A 22,326-nucleotide genomic window follows, 5' to 3' on the forward strand; every position below is an offset into this window, starting at 1 on the left:
CCGCCTCTCCCAGTAGGGGGCGCTGTAAGGATCCCAGCAGGAGCGCTGGCTGTGCGGGGAGCTCCCAGCTACTCTAGTCCCAGGCTCTCCCATTTGGAATTATCGACATTTTGGCTGCAGACAGTACTTTGTGTATTTTGTGTATAAGAGTGTGGTTGGGAGCTTGTCTGTATTGCACACCAGTCTGCTGGTGTGGTTTGTGTGTGTGTGTGAAGGGGTGGGCTGGCTATTGTTGTATCTCTTGGCTTTGCATTGCTCTTTATTTAGCTTTGTAGTGTGTGTGTACACAAGCTGCTTTTCGCATTGTGTGTTCTAGTTGTGTTGCTGTGTATGAAGCACTCTGTGTGTGTGTGACAGTGGTTGTGTGTGTGGAGCTTGTGAGTTGCAAATGAGTTGCTAACAATGCCCTGTTGTGTTAATTATTCTCTGTGCCTAGGCTGCTTCTGCCTGCAGTCTGAGTTGTGTACCATTGGCATGGTAGACAAGCCCGAGTGCTGGTTGTGTAGTTGTGGATGCAGAATTGCCAACCCCCAAGCATTCCAAAATCACCATCAGGCCTCCAAAAAGCATGAAATTGGCTTTGAAGTCATGAGATTTTTACAAAATAAAAAATCTTCTTATTTTGGGCTTCTTATTAGCCTCCTTGTTTCGAGGCTTTAGGGGGCGAGAGTAGCATTTTCAAGCTCTTCTCTGCCACCAGCGGAGCTAGAAATTCACGTTGTTGTTAAAAATGAGATTCAAACACAAACACCTGACTCCAGGCGGTGGGGCTTTCAGAAAGAGAACTCCTGCAAGACTCCGCACTGCAGTCTGTAGGTCTCTGTGTTACTGTGTGCTGCCCACCGTCTTCTCCATGTGCTCATGGTGAGTTGCGGGGAACGTGTCTGTGTGTTTGTTGTTTGCATCTGTAACGTATTTCTGTATTCATTTCAATGTTGCTGACTTGGAGGGCTTCACAATTCACATAACTCCCTCCCAGAAGGGTCTCTAGGGAGAGCGCAATCAGACAGTCTTTTCCTAGCCTGCTTCAGTGCAGCCCAAACAATCAAATGCCGGAGGGTCTCAGCTGGACTTTCCGTTCCCTGGCAATTTGGGTTGCCACTGACACCCCTGCAAAGTGGGTATGTTCTGATCTCTGGCATTTAACACTCAGGCTGGTTGCCTCGCAAAATTTTCAGTGCTGCTTTGTGTGGGGACACTGACATGGATTTAAACTGAACTTATCACGGGGTCGGTTTGCACCGGTAAAGCTAAACCAATATAGGCCAGGTATAAAGTGATGGCAACTCATCCACACACCAGTAGACAACACACACAAACACATGAACACACAATATACACTCACCCCGTTTGCAAGTAAACACATAGAGCCATGTTCAAATACACTAAGAAACCCATGCAAACCCCCAGTGCAAACACACCCGCATGCGCACACACACACACAAAGATACACTCATGCTCCAACACCTCCACTTTCGCTCCCGCACACACATATACTCAGAAACACAATCACAACCAGTTTGACCAAACTGGTGCAGAACCAGGGTGACTGCAGGTAGGCCAGCTCTCGCTTTGCACTGGGGTCCACGGTGGAACGAGGGACGGGGACAACGAAGGATCTAGCCCAGAGACAGAATCAGTCCCTTTGTGTAACACACCAGCAGGCATTGGGAAATCACAGCGAGTTTCACAATGAAGGTTCTGCAGAGCAAAGGGGAAACGTCGTTTAAAATGGAGACACAAACGTCAGTGCTCCCCAGTGGGGCTCTCTGTACGTGTTATGTTGCGTGTTTCTGTGTATGTATGTCAGGGGAGTTGTATTAATATACATTTGTACCCCTTTAGGCAGGAGCTGTGGACTGCCATTTCAAGTGCCAGGTCACCACGCCACTCACTCAGCTCGGCTCTGTCATGGTCTAGATCAGGGGTGGGCAAACCTTTTAGCCTGAGGGCCACATCTGGGAATAGAAATTGTATGCCGGGCCATGAATGCTCAGAAAATCGGGTTTGGGGTGTGGGAGGAGGTGAGGGCTCTGGTTGGGGGTGCGGGCTCTGGGGTGGGGCTGGGGATGAGGAATTTGGGGTGTAGGAGGGTGCTCTGGGCTGGGACCGAGGGCTTTGGAGGGCGGGAGGGGGATCAGGGCTGGGGCAGGGAGTTGGGGTGCGGGAAGGGGTGCAGGCTCTGGCTGGAGGTGCAAGCTCTGGGGTGGGGCGGGGATGAAGGGTTTGGGGTTCAGGAGGGTGCTTCGGGCTGGGATTGAGGGGTTTGGAGGGTGTGAAGGGGATCAGGGCTGGGGTTGGGGCATGGGGAGAGGCTCAGGGGTGCAGGCTCCGGGGTGCAGGTACCTCAAGCAGCTCCCAGAAGCAGCAGTATGTCCCTTCTCCAGCTCCTAGGCGGAGGCACGGCCAGGTGGCTCTGCACGATGCCCCGTCCGCAGGCACCGCCCCTGCAGCTCCCATTGGAGCGCCAGAGGGGGCCATGCCACTGCTGTCGGGAGCCGCGTGGAATGGCCCCCAACGCTGCTCCCCTGCTGGAGCTCCGGAGTGGGGCAAGCCCCAGACCCTGCTCCCCAGCGGGAGCTCGAGGGCCGGCTCAAAACAGCTGGCAGGCCGGATACGGCTCATGGGCCGTAGTTTGCCCACCCCTGGTCTACATAATACTTATTCTGCCATGAGTGCAGGCAATGGGACTAGCTGAGCTCTCTAGGTTCCTTCCAGGCCTACGATTCTGTGATTCAATGCCTGGCCCGGGCCAAACCTGAGTCGGGCTCTGACCTGGTGCTTAAAAGCGGCAGGACTATGGCCGATGTGCCCCCCTTCCCCACAGCTCCTCAGCGTGTGCCTTGGAGTATATTTTTTTGTATATGTGTGTGTGTTTAGGTTGCTGAGTCTGTATTTGTGCGATTGTAAGTGGAGGTGTTTGCAAATGGGTGTGTATTTCTGTGGGTGTGCTTGTGTGTGGGGGGGTGTTTGCACGGGGGGACTGTCTACATGGGTATGGGAGGGTGTGCATTTGTGTATGGGTGTGTGGTTTTTGTGTGTCGGCATGTCTGTTGTGTTTATGTGTGTATTTATGTACGGGTGTGTGCTTTAGGTATGTGGGCATGTCTGCTGTGTTTATGGGTGTGTTTGCATACGGGGTGGGTGCATGGGGGGATGTATAGATGTGCATGGGTATTTGTGTATGGTTATGCGTTTTTTGTGTTTGGGCGTGTCTGTTGTGGTTATGTGTGTATTTGCGCATGGGTGTGTACTTTAGGTACGTGGGCGTCTCCGTTGTGTTTATGGGTGTGTTTGTGTACTGGGGGGGGCATATAGGGGGTGTATAGATGTGCATGGGTGGGTCTGCATTTGCACATGGGTGTGCGGGTTTTTGTGTGAGGGCGTGTCTGTTGTGTTTATGGGTGTGTTTGTGCACGGGGGGCGGATGCATGCACAGAGCAGGGTGCAGACAGGGGGCGGCTGGAGAAATCTGAGCCCCGAGCAGCGTTAATGATGCAGACAGGACAAAGTGGCTGGTAAGGAGTGTGAGCTCCTGGCCCCAGGCAGGAGCTCTCTGCCCGGAGCGGTGACAGCTCTATGCATGTTCCCGATCCACCTGTGGGGCAGGGGCAGGGACAGGGACAGGCACAGACCCGGCCAGGGCTTTGAGGTGAGAGAACATCCCAGGCTGCGGTTTGGGGGATCCCAGGCCGGGATTGGGGTACATGAGAGCTCCCCAGTGCTGCCTGATGCCTGGGCCCCATCAGGGATGTCACTGCCCGTGCCGGGGGCCACCATTGGTTTATAGCATGGACACCCCCAGTCCCAGGGGACATCACCGGCCTAAACAAGGGATCCCGGCTCAGCTCCTTCCCCCTTCTGGAGCCAGCAGCTCCCGCTGCCTGGGGAGAATGGCCCAAGCCCCCGCGCCCCTCTCCAGGCCAGGCTAGTGCTGACAGACCTGCGGGGTCTCCATCCCACTCTCCCCACCAGCTCTCTCGGTCTCAGCAGTGGGAGGATCAAGCGCCCGGCTTGGCTGCCTCGGTCCGACAACCGGGTCCACCCTCCGTCTGCCAGCCGGGAGCTGCCAGGGATACCTCCGTGGCAGGGCCCGGACCCTGGCTGCCAGGATAACTGCCCTCGCCGCTCCCCGAGGGAGGGAGACGCGGGCCTGTCCTGAGGGGGCAGACGGGGGAAAGTGGGGGATGGGGCTGGCTTTACAGTTTGTGACTCCCCTTAGTAGGGTGACCAGATGTCCCGTGTTTAAAGGGACAGTCCCGTTTTTGGGGACTTTTTCTTATGTAGGCGCCTATGACCCCCCCATCCCCATCCCTTTTTTTTCACAGTTGCTATCTGGTCACCCTACCCCTAAGGAGGCTGTTCTGGGACGCTCCCACCCATCCTAGCAGGCTCTCCTCCCGCCCCACACATCCTTCCCAGACCAGAGCGATCCAGCCCGGCCGTCCTGCCCATCAGCTCCCCCTGTGGCCACGGGCTCTGGGGCTCCCAGATGCCCTTCTCCCTGGAGGGGTGGGCAGGTGGCAGAGGCGGAGGGGGCACAAGGATGCTGTACCCCCGTGAGGCAGGGCGGTGGGAGAGAGCTGGGGTGCTGGTATAGCTGGGGTGTGGGGGGGGGCGCAGCTTGATGGCAGGTTCACCCCCTCTGCCGCCGGGCAGGCTTGGGGCCCAGTACCATCCTGGCACCATCTCAGAGCCTCCCTGAGGCCTTGCTCCGTGGCTGCCACTTAACCTAGCAACTGAGAGTTTCCTCCTCCGACCGCACTGGCCATCCCCGGCTTCCTGAGCACGGGGAGGAATGTTCCTTCCTCTTTCCGCTACGCAGAATAATCTCCGATTAACCCTTTCCAGTGTGGGGAGGAGGGGCCAACCCCGGGAGATGGCACAGCACTGGGGTGAGTTAGCTGCAGTTACACTATCTGGGAAGGGCAATTGGCCCTCATGCTTCAGGGCGTCATCCGATCGCCAGCCTGGCACAGATCAGGAAGGAAATCTCCCTACAGGGCAGCACGGGGGGGTTGGTTTTATGCCTTCTGGTGCAACATCCATAACTGGGCACTGTGGGAGGCAGGGTGCCAGACTACACGGAGAATTGCTCGCTTCAGTGTGGCAGGAGACACGATGGTGAATTAGACGGGCCAGTGATTTGATCCCATATTGCAAGTGCCAAGATACGGGACTGAATGGGCCAGTGGGCTGATCCTGTAACAGGAACCAGGATAGGGGACTGGATGGGCCAGTGATCCTGTAACAGGAACCAGGATAGGGGACTGGATGGGCCAGTGAGCTGATCCTGTAACAGGAACCAGGATAGGGGACTGGATGGGCCAGTGATCCTGTAACAGGAACCAGGATCCGGGACAGGATGGGCCAGTGGGCTGATCCTGTAACAGGAGCCAGGATAGGGGACTGGATGGGCCAGTGAGCTGATCCTGTAACAGGAACCAGGATAGGGGACTGGATGGGCCAGTGAGCTGATCCTGTAACAGGAACCAGGATAGGGGACTGTATGGGCCAGTGATCCTGTAACAGGAACCAGGATCCGGGACAGGATGGGCCAATGGGCAGATCCTGTAACAGGAGCCAGGATAGGGGACTGGATGGGCCAATGGGCTGATCCTGTAACAGGAGCCAGGATAGGGGACTGAATGGGCCAGTGGGCTGATCCTGTAACAGGAACCAGGATAGGGGACTGTATGGGCCAGTGATCCTGTAACAGGAACCAGGATCCGGGACAGGATGGGCCAATGGGCTGATCCTGTAACAGGAGCCAGGATAGGGGACTGGATGGGCCAGTGAGCTGATCCTGTAACAGGAACCAGGATAGGGAACTGGATGGGCCAGTGGGCTGATCCTGTAACAGGAACCAGGATAGGGGACTGGATGGGCCAGTGGGCTGATCCTGTAACAGGAACCAGGATATGGGTCTGGATGGGCCAATGGGCTGACCTAGCTTGGCAAGAGATCTGGGGGGGTTGGGAGGGCCCCATCAGCTCAGACAGCTCGTGGGCCTGTACTGATCTGGAACAGTGCCCCCGAGCCCACCGCACCCTCTGCCAAAGACCTTGCCCTCCCTTTCCCTCTCTCACTCGCCTTCTCCCGCCCTTAGGATCCAGGTGAATGACCTCATCGTGGAGGTGGACGGTACCAGCCTGGTGGGCGTGACCCAGAGCTTCGCGGCCTCGGTGCTGAGGAACACCAAGGGTAGAGTCCGGTAGGGGAACGGCGTGCAGCCTGCTTGCCAGGGGGCCCCAGGGGAGCAGACCACACAGCTCAGAGCCCTACTGGCGGGCGCTCCAGAGGAGGCTGTGCAGGATATGCCACTTCCTGCTGAGTCTTTGATCTTCCCTAGTCTGGCCCCCTGGGTGTAAACATGGTGTCTCCACCCACTTCTCTCTTGGGTCTGCTCCCCAGTTGATTGGGAAGGGTATAAAAGGGGGTGATGCGCTAGCCAGGCTCCACCCACTATCCAAAGCCTGGCCCCACAGTTCCAGACAAGCTGGATTTTTCTTTGTCAACAATCAGCAACGCCACCGTTAACATTTTAAATGTCATCGTTACACTTCAGAGTCAACACCTCCCACTGCAATTCATGGGGACCATTTACAGCTCTCCGAGCCATTAGGCCAAGTTGAAAGGTGAATCTGAACTGCCCTGCCCTTCTCCCCACCCTCATTAGTGTGTAAACGACACTAACACAGGCGAACTCTGACTCTGCAGAAGGTGACCGGGCTGCTGGGAAGGGCTCATACCAGCCAGCACCGAGTGGTCCCATTCTCCGCCTGTTTCATTTTACTGGAGGCAGGAACGTGGTTGGGTTTGATTGTCACCCGCTACTAGGATCCTCTGCTTGTACCATCCCAAGGGGTCGCGGAGCCACCACCAGGAAGGTGGGCCCGGCCCTGCCAGCACCCTGGTAACCACGCTGTCATCAGCGGCATTGTGCCTGCGGGCGAGAGGGGAATCCAGCCGGCGTGGGAATATGAGATTGCCCCAGCTTTGGGCCCAGCTCCTGGGTGCCGGGGCCCAGGGCAGGCGATGGCTGAGATTCTCTGCTGGGCTGCATGGGGCGGGGAGGTGGGATTTCACGCCCCATTCCATTGCCCTCCCAGACTCGGTGCCCCAGGATCTGAGCGTGTCAGTCAGGGATCCCCTCTCTGTGCCTGTGTTTGCCACACACCCTGCTCTGGGTCTGCCTGTCGAAACAGCTCCAGATCTCTCCCATGGCACCCCACTGTGTATCTCCCACAGCCCCATAACATCCACTGTGCACCCCATCACATCCCACCTCGTATCTCCTATAACTTCTAGTGCACCCCATAGTAATCCACTGTTTATCTCCCATAGCCCCATAAACTCCACTGTGCTCCCCATAGCCCCTCACTAGATATCCCCTGGAAACATCCCCAGTGCATCCCAGAACATGGGTAACATCCCAGACCACCCCCACACCCCTCTCTCCCTCCCATCGCACCCGTGCCTGCCACTCGGATCCCCTCCCACGACCAGCAAAGGGCCTGCTAGGTGAAAAACCAGTGTCCCCCTCAGGAACGGGGCGAGGGGGGGGGCAGGCCATGGGAGCAAAAGAGGAAGTGAGAGATGCTGGAGCCGCTGAGGGGAAGCACTGGCTGACGATGTTTCCGCCTCGCTGCGGGGCTCTTTGCAGGAGGGCCCCGCTGACCCCTTTATCTTGCCCTGAGCATCTCGGGCTCCGCCCTTCCTGGCTGGGATCAGCACGAGGGGCCGCGGGCCGCCCTAGCTCTGCGCCCGGCACCCGGCTCCGGATGTTTTCTCTCAAATATATATTGTTAAAATAATCGGCCTGAAATAAACCCGCCCACCAACGTGGCACAGCAGCGACGTCAAGCCAGAGCAGCCGAGCCCAGAGTGCAAACCGGGCCCCGCCTAGCCCGTGCCCGTCCCTCCGCGCCCGTGCGTGGGGCTGAGTCCGTCAGGGTCGAGGAGCCCAAACAGCTCCGCTGCTCACGCAGGGGGCAGCGCTGCAGACGGCCCGGGGAGCACCAAACTGATTGTTTGGGGGGGGGTCTTATTTGGGGCGGGGGTCGTGGAGTGGGGCAGCATTTGCACCTCCTCCTAAGCGGGCTGGGCACTGCAGTCAGGTGGGCAAGGAGATTCCAGCGGGTCTTGCCCTGGGGCCTGTTCCCATCCCGGCTTTCATGGGCAGTGGGGAGGAAATGAGACCCTGCCGTAGGCTGGGAGTCGAGGGGGAGGGGGAGTCCTGGCCCCCTGAATCCCGGCTTCCCCCCACCATCCTCTAAAAGCCCTGAGCAGACTCCCCCAAGAGGCGAGTTACTCAGGGCTGCCTGCGGGGGAAGCGTCCAACAGGGCGGGGAAAGGGGTCGGCAAAGGCAGCGGCTGGGCGAAGCTCGAGGCCTGGCTCCCTGCTGATCTGCCCCTCGTGCCGGCGTGGAGAGCAGTGCGGAGCGGGTGCGAATCGTCGCCCCACCCGCGTGGGAGGAGGACGGGGCCTGCTGGGATCAATCAGCAGCAGCTGTGCCTCCGGGGCACGGGGGTTGTCCTAGGCTGACCCGCTGGCCTGGTGTCCGTTCCTGCCGCAGGTTCCTGATCGGGCGGGAGAAGCCGGGCGAGCAAAGCGAGGTCGCTCAGCTAATCCAGCAGACGCTGGAGCAGGAGCGGTGGCAGCGGGAGATGATGGAGCAGAGATACACCCAGTACACGGAAGAGGACGAAGAAGTAAGAGGAGTGCGCGAGCGGCATTTCCCGGTCGCCTCTGGGCAAGGGCTGGAGACCGGAGCATGCGCTGGTGTCCTTGCAATCCCGTCCTCCCCCGCTCCAGTAAAGGCCCCCAGGGAGACTCCCCCCGCCCCTGGGGTCAGAGAGGAATCCAGGCCCCAGTGCTAATTAGCCCCGTACTTAGTTATTCTGCAGTGGCACCTAATGGCCTCAACCAAAATCAGAGCCTTAACGTGCTAGGCGCTGTCCATACCCAGAGGGAGAGCCAGCCCCTGCCCCAGGGAGCTTCTGGTCTGAATAGGCAAGACAGACGAAGGGTGGCGGGACTCCCCCCAAGTTCACCCACTAGCTAGAACCCGGGTCTCCTGAGTCCCAGTCCCACGGCTCTACCCACTAGTCCACACTGCCACCTCTGCAGGTGCACCAACAAACACACTGATCCTCCAAAGGACCCGAGTCCTAGCTTGGTTGGGGAACCGTCTCATGAGATGAGAGGGGAATTCAGGCTCCAGGCCCATGCCAATCCAGATGTCCCCATTCACTGCTCCGCCCCGGCCACTGGCCGTATCCTGGAGGTATTGCCCTGTCCACAGACATTCATACTTGTGCTTCCCCCAGACACCGTGCTGCTCCGCAAAAGCCTGTCTCCGGGCTGCGGAGGGGCCAGGAGAACTGGCTCACTTAGCCTGTGTACCAGGAGCCCAATGAGACGCCGTCGGCCTGATGCATTGCCCCGCCGCTCAGGTTGTCATTTGCTCCAGTGAAAAGTGGGGGTGAAAGGACGAGTCCGCCTGGAAGCACTTTGCACTGGTGTGAGTGACGCATGAGGTGCCGGGCATTGGAGTATCAGGCCCCTGCTGCCCTCTTCTCAGTGTCCTAATCTCTGGGCATGCTGCCAGGCATCCGACCGGGAGGTAGCTTCCCACACTCTGCCGAGCTCTGCCACGGAGGGAAGGTGCAATGCGGGGTGCAAGCCCCTCTCTCTTGTGCCTGTCTCTGCCGGGCTGTGCAATGTGGCAGCATCCAGGATTAATGGGCTCTCCTGGCAGGGTTTCTGGTGGGTTTGTGTTGTGTGGGAGAGGAGTGGAAAACGAAGGAATCGCTCCATTCGACTGTCACGACGTCTAATTATAACTAGCTCTTAGCGAGCGCCGGCATCAGTGGTTCTCAGAGCACTTTATGGTGGAGCGCAGCATTGTTATCGCCATGTGATGCACGGGGAAACCGAGGCACGGCACAGGGCGGTGACTTGCCCCCGGTCACCCAGTGGGCCAGTGACAGAGCCAGGCAAACCCAGGCCTCCTGAGTCCCGGTAATAATGACATGTCGAGGTGCAGCTACTCCCTTCTCCTTCCCCACACCCCGTGACCGATCCCAACAGACACCACCTCCACTCTCTCCTGCCAGCCCCTGCCCCCCGCTTTGCACACCTGCGGGGATTCCCAAAGCAGCGTAGTGAAATTAGGCACTTGATGCCCATTGAATTCCATTTCAACAGGAGCGGTGTGCCTAAATCACTTAGGCGCCTTTAGACGTCTCAGCCCGAATCGATAACGCTGCAGGAGCACAGCTGAGCTAGTGGCTAGTGCATGGGGCTAACCATCAGGATGTCCTCAGTTCTTGTCCCAGCTCTACCTCAGTTTCCCCACCTATAAAATGGGTTCAGAATTCCCTGCTTCTCGGGGGGTGTTGTGAGGAAGAGGGGCCCCGCCTAATGCCTTTGGGAGATTTTTGTTGAGTTCTCCAGCAATTACCAGAGCTAGTACAATGGGTCCTGGCCACTCAGCAGTGTGGGAATAGAGGTAATAATGATTTGTATTATGGTTGCGCCTGGATGCTTCACCCGAGATTGGGTCCCCTTTGTGCTTGGCGCTGTACGCACACACAGGGCAGGAGATTATACCTGTCCCCAAGACTTCATATTCTGAAGAGGCAGGACAGATCTCTTACCCCTCATGTTACAGATGGTGCAGCAGTGTGCCCTGGGTGTGCAATCCAGGATGTTAGCAGCAGAGCTGGGACCAGACTCCAGGTCCCCTGAGTGCCAGCCAAGTGCAGAAACCACCAGGCCATCCTTTGCCTCTGCAGGTTAAGTGTAGGGTTGGGGGGGCTGGGTTTTAGAGCTCTGCCCTAGGGGGCTCTGGGGAGCAGCAGTGGTGATGAGGGGGTAGCTGCCGGCGCTATGCATGGCTCTGGTCTGGGACGTGCTGGATTGGGGGTGGATCACGGGGAGGGACCTGGCCATAGCTCCCGGTTCTGTGTCCGCAGACGGGTGAATATGCCACGGACGAGGACGAGGAGATGAGCCCCATGTTCCCCAGCAGCGAGATGGCCATCGAGGTCTTCGAACTGGCTGAGAACGAGGACATGCTGTCCCCTGTCGAGATGGACCCCGAGAAGCTGGTGCACAAGTTTAAGGAGGTAAAGACGGGGGAAGGGGAGTTCCCAAAAGACACCCGAAATCGGAGTGGGGGGAGGCAGAAGGGGTGTACGGCACCGGTGTGAGTGTGTGTGTATCAGTGTGTGCTTATTCTTGTGTGAATGTGTGCATGTGTGTACGCGGGTACATATGTGTGTGTGTATGAGTGCATGGGTGGGCATCGGTGCAAGCATGTGTCCCTGTGTGTGCCTGGGGTCAGAGTGTATGTGAGTTGGTGCCTGTGTGTGTATTCACAAGAGCAAGGATTTCTGTGCATACTTGCATGTGTGTCATGGGATAATGGGTATATGTTCATGCATGTGTGTGTGCACAAGGGCATGGGTGTGTGTGCATGTGTGTGTCAATGGGTGGGCGTGCATGTGCGCGTGTACAAGGGCATGGGTGTGCATGCATGTATGCGTCAATGGGTGGGTGTGCTTGTGTGTGTTGCACAAGTGCATGGGTGTGTGTGCATGTGTCAATGGTAGTGTGTTCGTACGTGTGTGTTGCACAAGTGCATGGGTGTGCAAGCATGTATGTGTCAATGGGTGGGTGGGTGTATATGGGTGTGTGTTGCACAAGTGCAAGCATGTATATGTCAATGGGTGGGTGGGTGTACATGGGTGTGTGTTGCACGAGTGCATGAGTGTGCATGAATGTATGTGTACATGGGTGGGTGGGTGGGTGTACATGGGTATGTGTTGCACAAGTGCATGGGGGGGTGTGCATGTGTCAGTGGGTGGGTGTGCATGTGTGTGTTGCACAAGTGCATGGGTGTGTGTGCATGTGTCAATGGTAGTGTGTTCGTACGTGTGTGTTGCACAAGTGCATGGGTGTGCGTGCATGTATGTGTCAATGGGTGGGTGGGTGCACATGGGTGTGTGTTGCACAAGTGCAAGCATGTATGTGTCAGTGGGTGGGTGGGTGTACATGGGTGTGTGTTGCACGAGTGCATGAGTGTGCGTGCATGTGTGTACATGGGTGGGTGGGTGGGTGTACATGGGTATGTGTTGCACAAGTGCATGGGGGTGTGTGCATGTGTCAGTGGGTGGGTGTGCATGTGTGTGTTGCACAAGTGCATGGGTGTGTGTGCATGTGTCAATGGTGTGTGTGTGTTGCACAAGTGCATGAGTGTGCGTGCATGTATGTGTCAATGGGTGGGTGGATGTACGTGGGCGTGTGTTGCACGAGTGCATGAGTGTGTCAATGGGTGGGTGGGTGTACATGGATGTGTGTTGCACGAGTGTGCGTGCATGTGTGTGTCAATGGGTGGGTGTGCATGTGTGTGTTGCACAAGTGCATGGGTGTGCGTGCATGTCTGTGTTTGAGTGGGGGGTGGTGCATGCGTGTGATCATTTGTATGCGTGTGGTTACGTTGCCCTCTAGTGGCTAGAAGCGCTGTCTGTAAGCCCTGTCGAAGGCATCCCAGCCGCACCCCGCCTGCGGGGTCTAAGCACCGGCCCTAGTTCTGCCCAGCGGGTGGTGATCCTTTTTCAGCTCCAGTGCAGAAGGGCTGGGCGCATCCCGATGGCGACAACTTCCCTTGGCTCGCGGGCTAGTGGGAAGGGCCCAAGGGCTTTGAGGGGTGGCTGGGCAGCTCCTGGCACTATCCGGACAGCTCAAGTGCCCGCCAGCCCGTTGGATCCCAGCACGCTGACCGGGCACCACAGCCCAGATCTCCAGGAGAACTCTGCGCGGAGGGTGCCGACCCTTTTTGTGGACACTGAGCCCTTGGCAGTCTGGTCTTGCCAGCCTGATTCTCCTCTCCCACCGGTGCCACTCCGCTGGGGTCAGGAGAGTCACGTTACTGCAAAACCAGTTTAGGCTGCAGGAGAACCGGGGTGTGCGGGGGGGGGATTCACTGCAGCAGCACATCATGTATCCTGGTGAGGGTGTTGCCAGGACTCCGGGGTTCATACCTTGGCTCGAATGGAAAGCTTCAGGGAAATTTACTGCTTGCACGTGGCCGAGGCTGAGGGCGCCAGGGCAGCGGCTGGGGCTGGGACCTCCCTGCACGTGGGGAGTAACCGCTCTGTTACTCTCTGTCAGCTCCAGATCAAACACGCCGTCACCGAGGCCGAGATCCAGCAGCTGAAGAGGAAGGTAAGCGCCGAAGAAGGGACCGTGTGTGTGTGTCGGGGGGCGGGGGTCCCCTCTTTGGGCTCCCTGGTCCGGTGAGGCTTCACCCGCAGGATCCCAGCCAGACTGGGCTGCTGGCATCTCCCCACTCTTCTGTTCCCTCCTTTCCCCTACCCGGCATGGCCTCCGCGAGCCCGGCTCTGTCGTGGGGTCTTCTGCTTTCCCCCTCGCTCTCAGTTTGCCCCGTTGTTTGTATTGCCCAAGGATGCACAGACGCCGAGAGACATGACCGCACACGCACACGTGAGCACACACAGAGACACCCGACCGCCCACGCTGACATCACACTCACAATAGTGCACAACGCACACACAGACAGACCCCAGCAGGCATAGTCACACACTCGTGTGCGCAACTACCCAGGCAGCACACAAAGACACACACAAGGATGCACAACCGCACACAGAGACAAGCACACACACACAGATGCACAGCCATGCGCACAGATACAACAGCACACAAGCAGACACACAGAAAAGCACACACACAAACAACCGTGTGCAGAGATACAACAGCACACAACCAGACGCACACAGAGACAAGCACGCACCAAGAGACACACACACAGACGCACAACCACGCACTCCACCAAAGACAAAGGTCCACAGCACCAAAGAGACACAAACACACACCCGTACTTCTCCCAACACTCCCTGCTGCTGGGGTGCATATGCGCTGCCCCATCTTCTGCCCCTCTCTCCCCAAATGCCCCTCATCTCCCCTCCCCCTACCTGTCATCCCCCAGCACAGTCTCCCTTACCCGTCTTCCCCTCACCCTGTGCCCTGTGGTCTCTGCTCCCAGCTGCAGTCCATTGAGCAGGAGAAGGCTCGCTGGCGAGCCGAGAAGGCCCAGCTGGAGCAGAGCGTGGAGGAAAACAAGGAGAGGATGGAGAAGCTGGAGGGTTATTGGATGGAGGCCCAGAACCTGTGCCAGGCAGTGGATGAGCACCTGAAAGAGACTCAAGCCCAGTACCAGACCCTGGAGCGGAAATACAGCAAGGCCAAGCGGCTCATCAAGGAGTATCAGCAGAAGTAAGGCCATGTTCTCTGTTCCCTGTGGATCTCCCAGATCTCCATCCACTTTGGATCTCACAGGACTAGTAATCCCAAATTGCCATTCCTCATGAATCTCCCAGGGCTAGTAATCCCAGATTCCCATCCCCTATGGATTTCCCAGGACCAGTGATCCCAGATCCCCATCCCTTATGGATTTCACAGGACCAGTGATCCCAGATTCGCATCTCCTATGGATCTCCCAGGACTAGTGATCCTAGATTCCCATCTCTTATGGATCTCCCAGGACTAGTGATCCCAGATCCCCATCCCATATGGATATCCCAGGATAAGTGATCCCAGATTTTTACCCCCTATGGATCTCCCAGGATTATTGATCTCAGATTCCCATCTCTTATGGATCTCCCAAGATTAGTGATTCCAAATTCCCATCCTCTATGGCTCTCCCAGGGATGGGGATCTGTATCCTGCCCAGTTCAGAGAGTCCCTTGGGTTAGGTGCTGGAGCAGCTTTCCCAGCGGCCAGGCTCTGGCCTGACTGCTCCCCCCATCCCCCACAGGGAGATCGAGTTCCTCAAGAAGGAGACGACCCAGAGGCGCGTCCTGGAGGAGTCGGAGCTGGCCCACAAGGAGGAAATCGACAAGCTCCAGGAGAAGGTGGGCACCAAGGACCAGGATCCGGGGTTCCCCTGAGGCAGCGCATCAGGAGATTGCAGAGGAGAGGGCCCTGGCTGTGACTGGACGGCTCCGGACCGGGACTTCCAGTGGACCAGAGCTGGCTTTGGCAGGAGCAGGGGGTGGGGCGAGGAGGGGGCTCCATTTGCCTCGCTCCGCCTTCTCCACGACAGCGTGGGCTTGATTCCCTTTGTCTGGTGGCCCGGCGCGTTGGATGTCAGGGCATGCCGGATCCTGCGTCGGTGCAGGTCACACCAGATCCCACAGTGGGTCACGCCGGATCCCATGCCGGGTGCTGGATCACACCGGATCCCGCAGTGGGTCACGCCGGATCCCACGCCGGGTGCTGGATCACACCGGATCCCGCAGTGGGTCATGCCGGATCCCGCACCGGGTGCTGGGTCCCACCAGATCCCACCGTGTCACGCCAGGTCCCTTGCCGGGTGCTGGGTCACACCGGATCCCACAGTGGGTCACGCCGGATCCTGTGCCGAGTGCTGGATCACACCAGATCCCGTGCTGGGTCACGCTGGATCCTGCATTTGCGCCCAGGTCAAGACTCCAGGGCACTGTTTTGCAGCCGAACATCTGTGTGTGTGTGCGTGTGTGTGTGTGTGTGTGTGGAGGGGTTCCCTGCTGCAGAGGACGGGAGGGGGTCTCCCTCTCCATGGCCAGGCAGCATGGGCCCGTGGGGCGGGCATCAGAGGCTTGCCCCCCCGCTCCGAAGGCTTCCTGTGCTCGCGATGATTGCGCTGAGAGGCCCCGGCTTGGTACTCTGACGTCTCTCTCTCCCCCCCAGGGAGTGACTGCAGCCCTCCGCTGGGGTGCAGGCCCAGTGCCCCCCCTTGGGCAGCGTGGGTGCAGGCAGGCAAGGGCCACCGTGGTAGCTCAGCAAGAGACATAGTGACGAGCGGGGTCGTTTGGCTGCCCTGGCCCTGCCGTGCTCATGCCCGTGGCAAAGCCGCTGCTCCCCCAGACGGGCACCCGTGTCCCTGGCTGAGGCGGTGGTAGCTGCTGGAGGGGGCCGAGGTGGGAGGCTGGCCGTGCCCTGTATCCCCAGGAGGCAGAGCCGGGTGGGCACGGAAATCGGGCTTCACGCTTGCTCCTACTCTCACCCCTTCCTCGCTGCTCCCCCCGCGCCCTTCGCAACCCCCACAGTGGAAGACATTGCCTGGCGTAGGGCAGATGATGGCTTCCCAATAACACCCACCCCACGCCTCCTCCCCACCCATCCCTTCAGCAGTGACCCCCTGCATCCACCCCCGCAGCAATCCTCCATCTATTTCCTCCCTTCCCCCCCGTCACCTCTCAGCATTCCCCGCACAACCCCTCTCAGCGATCCCCCCTCCCTCTCCCCCCGGCCCCCGAAATCCCTGGCCCCAGGACGGCCCCGCTGTTTCTCTGCCTGAGATGTTTATCCCTTTGTCTGTTTTTCAGATCTCCGAACTGGAGGGGAAGCTGCAGACCTTGAAAAATTCAAACCCAACTTAAAACAAACACAAACACGAAGCAATCGTTGGGGAGGAGGGACACTTTCCCCTTAACCCCCCACCCCCATTTTGCCCCTGCCCCTCCCCCACCCTCCCACCCCTTTTGGCCTTCATAGACGGGAGAGGAAGGCACAAAAGCAAAACCGCTATGAAAGGAATAATAATGATCCCTCCTTCCCCCTGCCTTCCTTTGGGGGGAGAGAGAGAGGGGGGGAGGAGGGCTGGGGCCAGTGCGGGGTAGGGGGGCTCTGGGATTGGCTGGCTGGGTCCCGGCTGGCCTGGAGGGGGCAGTGTGGAGAATGTCTCTGGGACAGGGGACCCCTCATTAATTTCTGTTCCTCATGTGAGTCTCGTGTTAACTTGATGGACGCATTTTGGGGGAGGGGTTTGTTCTGCCTGTGTATCCCCCCCCAACATCCACCCCCCCCCCCACTGAGGAGCCTTTCCAGCCAACCTCCCGGCTCGAGATCGGCACCCGCGCCGTGTCCTCCCGAGGCCTCCGGGGAAGGGCTGTGCGGGCAGCACCCCCCTGTGCAGAGTGGGGCGTTGGAGGGGGCCGGGCAAGCTGGCCCGAAGCTCACACCTTGGTGAAAGGACTCTCTTGTGGAGGCCGGATCTCTTCACTGGCCCATCCTTGGGGCAATCCGTCGCGTGCTGTGTTTCGTGCGCTGGCGGGAAGCGTGTCTGTGTTTGAGATCTCGGCCCAGTGCCAGGCAGGATCTGGGACCCAGGAAGGCAGACATGCTGCTGGCACTGCACAGGAGGCCCTGGGCAGCCCTGGCAGGGACGGGTTGTGCCTGTGGGTGACCCTTCCCCGCCCACTCCGGATAACGTCAGGGACCAGCGCCTTGGCCTCTCCTCTGCGAGTCCGTCCCGGAGGATTTCAGGGAATGACAGCGAGCGTCCGGCTGAGCAAACACCTCCCCAGACAGCGTGGGGCGAGCCGGGGAGGGGGACATCCTGGAACAGAGACACCCCCCGCCCCCCACCCCCCCCCCGGCGAGCAGCCTGCCGGGGAAAGACTGTGGGCATCTGCCTCTTCCCCCGCGGCTGGATGGATACAGGGACGCACGGGCTGCGGGGTGGGACTTGCTCCTTCCCGGGCACAATGCCGGCGCTCGATGGGAGGAAAACCACGACGGGAAGTGGCCCTGGCCGAGACTCCTCAGCGCTTCGCTCCGCAGAGGCACCAGGGCCTGCGGGCTGGGGCTGGCTTCTAGCTGCATGATGAGCCGGCGGGGGGGGGGGCCCTTTGCTCTAGAGGGGAGGGCGGACGTAGGTCTTGGCCACAGCAGAGGTCTGCCCCGAGGTGACTAAATGGGGTCAGACTCGGACTGGCGTCAAGCAGTGCACATGGGAATTGGCAAGCGCATGGCACGCACAGGGGCCTGGCACTGGTGCCCTTACACCCGTGCATGGGATGGAGCACTAGTGTGTTCACACTCGTGCGTGGGATGGGGGCCCTGGCGCACTCACACCCGTGCGTGGGATGGGGGCCCTGGCGCGCTCACACCCGTGCGTGGGATGGGGGCCCTGGTGCACTCACACCCGTGCGTGGGATGGGGGCCCTGGTGAGCTCACACCCGTGCATGGGATGGAGCACTAGTGTGTTCACACTCGTGCGTGGGATGGGGGCCCTGGTGCGCTCACACCCGTGCGTGGGATGGGGGCCCTGGTGCACTCACACCCGTGCGTGGGATGGGGGCCCTGGTGAGCTCACACCCGTGCGTGGGTTGGGGGCCCTGGCGCGCTCACACCCGTGCGTGGGATGGGGGCCCTGGTGCGCTCACACCCGTGCGTGGGATGGGGGCCCTGGTGAGCTCACACCCGTGCGTGGGATGGAGGCCCTGGTGAGCTCACACCTGTGTGTGGGTTGGGGGCCCTGGTGAGCTCACACTCGTGTGTGGGATGGGCTCACTGGCGCGCTCACATCCGTGCGTGGGTTGGGGGCCCTGGTGAGCTCACACCCGTGCATGGGTTGGGGGCCCTGGTGAGCTCACACCCGTGCGTGGGTTGGGGGCCCTGGTGCGCTCACACCCCTGCGCAGGGACCTGGCACCCCTGTAACCACCCCGCTGTCTGACCTAGTTTAGTTACCTCTGTGCAATTGCCTCAAGTCGCCAAGGCCTCAGGCTCAAGCCTCCTCCCTTCCTGTTCGTTTGTCTTTCTTCCCATGCCCGCTCCTGCGGTGCCTCCTTTCCCGCCTCTGGCCAAACGGGCGCTTTTGGGGATGGGGGAGTCGGGGTGGAAGCCCCCAGCTCCCGTTTATTTCCAGGGAGAGGAGAGAAGAGGTAGGAACTTCCCCAAAGCCATGTGGAAAGTGAACCCTTCGGGCCCCGCTCTGAGCCGGTGAGCGGCCCCCCGCGTGCCCCGTTTGGAGGGACGATGCTGCCGAGCTGGGCCCTGGCCCCGATCTCGCGCCTGGCGGGGCGTAGCCAGTATAAGCGAGAGGCGTCCTGCGTCGTCAGCCTCCCCCCCCCCCCCCCCGGACAGGATTGCACGGGCACCCCCGGTAGACGTGTCTTCAGGCCGACGCGGCCCATCCCTCCCCTCGCGTTAAGGCCGAATGGGTTTTTATTTAAAGCGACAAGAAGAACAAAGGAAAATAAATACGTGTTCAAAACCAACCGATCGCTTTTAAAAATTGTAAATAATAAAAAAAAAACGCAGTATTTATATGTGGCCGGGACAATTGTTTTCCTTTGTAAACTGGAGATTGCAAGGAGCTGGGGGGGGAGGTTTATCGACTCCTCACCCCCACACTGTCTAAGAAGGATCAACAGGGTCCAATCAAAGCCCCACCCTGGTTGCCCTTCTGGGTAGAAACCGGCACTCTTGCTGGCCAACGCCCTTAAAGGCCGGGTCTCCGACAGTGACTGGATGTGGGGGCGTTGGGAGCCAGATCTCTGCCGGCTGGACTGGGCCGGGCTGGAGCTGGAAGGACCAGGGCACGCTGTGGATGGGCAGGCCAATGCAGAATAAGACCCAGCCGCCAACCCCTCTCGGGAGTTTGTGCAAAGCAACTGGATGTCTGTGAAATGGACGCATTAAAAACCGGGAAGGCGGCGTGGGCCCAGAACAGAGGGAAAGCGGGTGGGGGTGGCAGACCGCTGGGAAATTGTCTTAAATTTTTATTTAATCTCCTTACACACGTATCAATGTGTATGTATATAATATATATATATATGGATGGATGGATTGTTTCTGGTTTTGTATTGCAATGTCCTCTCGTCGGATCATACCAAATACAGGCCCTCATTGTCCCTTCGGCTCCGTTATTCAAATGGCTGATCTCATCGGGCACGGCCCTGCTGGGAGACCAGGTGCACTGCGGGTGACCAGATGTACCGATTTTATAGGGACAGTCCCGATTTGGGGGTCTTTTTCTTATATAGGCTCCTATTATCCCCCACACCCGTCCCGATTTTTCACATTTGCTGTCTGGTCACCCTAGGTCCACTCGCAGTGTGGGTGGGAGCACCCCCGGGATCAAGGGGGGGGGACTCGGGTCTGCTCTCCAGCACCCCCTGGGGCTGACGGGCGGAGCGGCGTTCTGCCACCCGTGGCTGGTTGTGGGGTCTGAGGTGCGAACCTGGTGGGTTCGTTTGCGGGGGCCGGAGGAGGGAGAATCTACCAGGGCAGCTGTGTTCTGCATGGCGGCTTGAGCAGGACGAGTGTGGCCGGGGGTCGGATTGGTCAGGGGCTGCTGGTTTGACTCCGAGGTAGAAAACGACTAGGGGGTGTGTTTGTGTCTCTGCTCTATACCTATTGTGCCGGCAACAGATAGACACGCAACACACACCATCCCTACGCAGGATGTAGCCTGGGGAGTAACCTTTGCACTGTCCGACGGCACACATTTCCCCGGCGGCGTAAGGACTGTGTTCTGTGGAGCAGTGCTTCTCAACCGGGGCACGTGTACCCCTGGGGGGATGCAGGGGTCTTCCCGGGGGGCACGTCAACTCAGCCAGTTATTTGCCTAATTTTACAACAGGCTACATAAAAAGCACCGGCGACATCAGTAGAAACTAACATTTCATCCAGACGATGGCCAGTTTATACGGCTCTGTAGGCGATAACGCTGCGATGTAAGGATAAGAGCTATTTGCCAGCCGATTTGTTGTATAATTGTATGGTAAACATGAGAGAGGCTGCAGGTTTTCAGTATCAGCCTGGGGCTGTGACACTGGGTAAGTTTGTGGCTGATTTTGTGAGCCAGGCGGTTTTCAATTGGGGGTATGCAAGACAAAGCCGACTCCAGAAGCGGGGGGCGGTAGTCTGGAAAGGTCGAGAGCCACGGCTAGGGGGTATATTTCCCTCGTATTTTATGGCATATATTTCCATGTAAGAACTAGATACGTTCCTGGAGGATCGGTCCATCAACGGCTATTAGCCAGGATGGGAGGGAGGGTGTCCCTAGCCTCTGTTTGCCAGAAGCAGGGAATGAGCGACAGGGGATGGATCACTGGATGATTCCCTGGTCTGTTCACTCCCTCTGGGGCACCTGGCATTGGCCGCTGTCGGAAGACAGGACACTGGGCCGGATGGACCTTCGGCCTGACCCAGTGTGGTTCTTAGGTTCATAGTGTCCCAGAGAGTGTGCACCGGGGGGTATATAGTCCTGTGATGTCTGGCCTGCATAGTCAAGTTTCAAAGCTGCATTAAGCAGCCCGAGAGTCAGGGTGCTGCAGCAGGGCAGGGGACGGCATAAAGGTAGCCCAGAGAGGCAGAAGAAACGCGGCTTTCCTTTGGTTTTTTAGTAGTTTACGTTTACGGGTTGTTTTTTTTTCTCTCTCTCTGCTGCTCCCTGGTTTCATACGTCCGGTTCCAAATGAGGCATGTGGTCGACCGGTCAGTTCGTAACTCGGGTGTTTGTAGAACTGAGACATACAGGAGCGGCTCCGAGTTACAGTTGATACTCCCCCGTCCACACAAGTCCCCGGAGCCGTGTCACGAACAGCCCGGGTTAATTGTGCTGCACGGTCTGGGCTGGACGGTATCGGATTAAGGACAGCATGACGAATAGCCTCTTATTTCTCCTCCGTCCCCCAGTGAAACTGAACGGGGATTCAAAGGGCCGCTCCTGAGGGTGGTGTAACAAATCATCCCAGGGGATGGCAGGAAGGGAGAGAAGGCCTGGGCACTCCTCAGCAGGTTTGTGAGTGCCTTTAAGCTCTCGAAAACCCGGTGCATGGTTCATTCTCCAGCAGTGCAGAAGATCAGAAATCCCAGAGACACCCCCCGAAATGGCCCTTCTCAGAAGCCTCTTAGCTCAGTGTTTCTCAACCTTTTTGATACCAGGGACCGGCTCGCTGCCTTCCTAAACTGAGCCAGGGAGATCTCAGGGCGTGGTGCCGGTCCACGGACCGGTCGTTGAGGAACACTGCCTTCAATGATTCCAGCCAGAATCCGCCCCTTAAAATCGGATGCACCCCAGAGAGGGTGGAACGTGGCCGGCACGTCTCAGCATGGGAAGGAGAGAAAGGATTCCTACGGGCATGAACCAACCGCTCCCTGATGGGGGTCAGACGGATATTTCCCCTTGGACAGAGCCTATAACTGCCGGGTTCTTGCTCCTTCCTCTGAGGCAGCTGATGCTGGGTAATGTCACACCGAATGGTGGCAGGCATGGGCCGGTGGTGTGATCCAGTCCTGCAATGCCTGTGTTCCTAGGGAGAATCCGGGGACAGGGGGAAGGACAGGCCTGCAGGGTTTACATGGATCAGGGCCAGGAGAGAGAGGGGCCTTGACTGGTTTGTCCCGTGCTCCTTGGCTGCCAGGTTCATGCTCCCCTTCTCGTAATCTGCTGCGTCCACTGGCCCCCCTGGGGTTCCTTGCTTCTGCCTTTGGGAGCTGGATCTCAAAGGGTATGAGCT

At 58.6% G+C, this 22,326-nt stretch overlaps 1 protein-coding gene across 1 annotated transcript in view; it reads left to right on the forward strand.

Annotated features, from left to right (window-relative positions):
* The window catches only part of PPP1R9B (protein phosphatase 1 regulatory subunit 9B), a 45,931-nt gene extending 29,417 nt beyond the window's left edge, over positions 1-16,514 (forward strand). The window contains exons 4-10 of the mRNA XM_077806468.1: positions 6,110-6,214; positions 8,580-8,715; positions 10,984-11,136; positions 13,184-13,237; positions 14,076-14,305; positions 14,847-14,943; positions 16,399-16,514. Coding sequence (XP_077662594.1) covers positions 6,110-6,214; positions 8,580-8,715; positions 10,984-11,136; positions 13,184-13,237; positions 14,076-14,305; positions 14,847-14,943; positions 16,399-16,452 — 829 coding nt within the window. The 3' untranslated portion in view covers positions 16,453-16,514. The remainder of the gene's footprint in view (positions 1-6,109; positions 6,215-8,579; positions 8,716-10,983; positions 11,137-13,183; positions 13,238-14,075; positions 14,306-14,846; positions 14,944-16,398) is intronic.
* Positions 16,515-22,326: the final 5,812 nt, after the last annotated feature.

Source organism: Eretmochelys imbricata, chromosome 27 (assembly GCF_965152235.1).
Source record: "Eretmochelys imbricata isolate rEreImb1 chromosome 27, rEreImb1.hap1, whole genome shotgun sequence".
NCBI classification, from domain to species: Eukaryota; Metazoa; Chordata; order Testudines; family Cheloniidae; genus Eretmochelys; species Eretmochelys imbricata.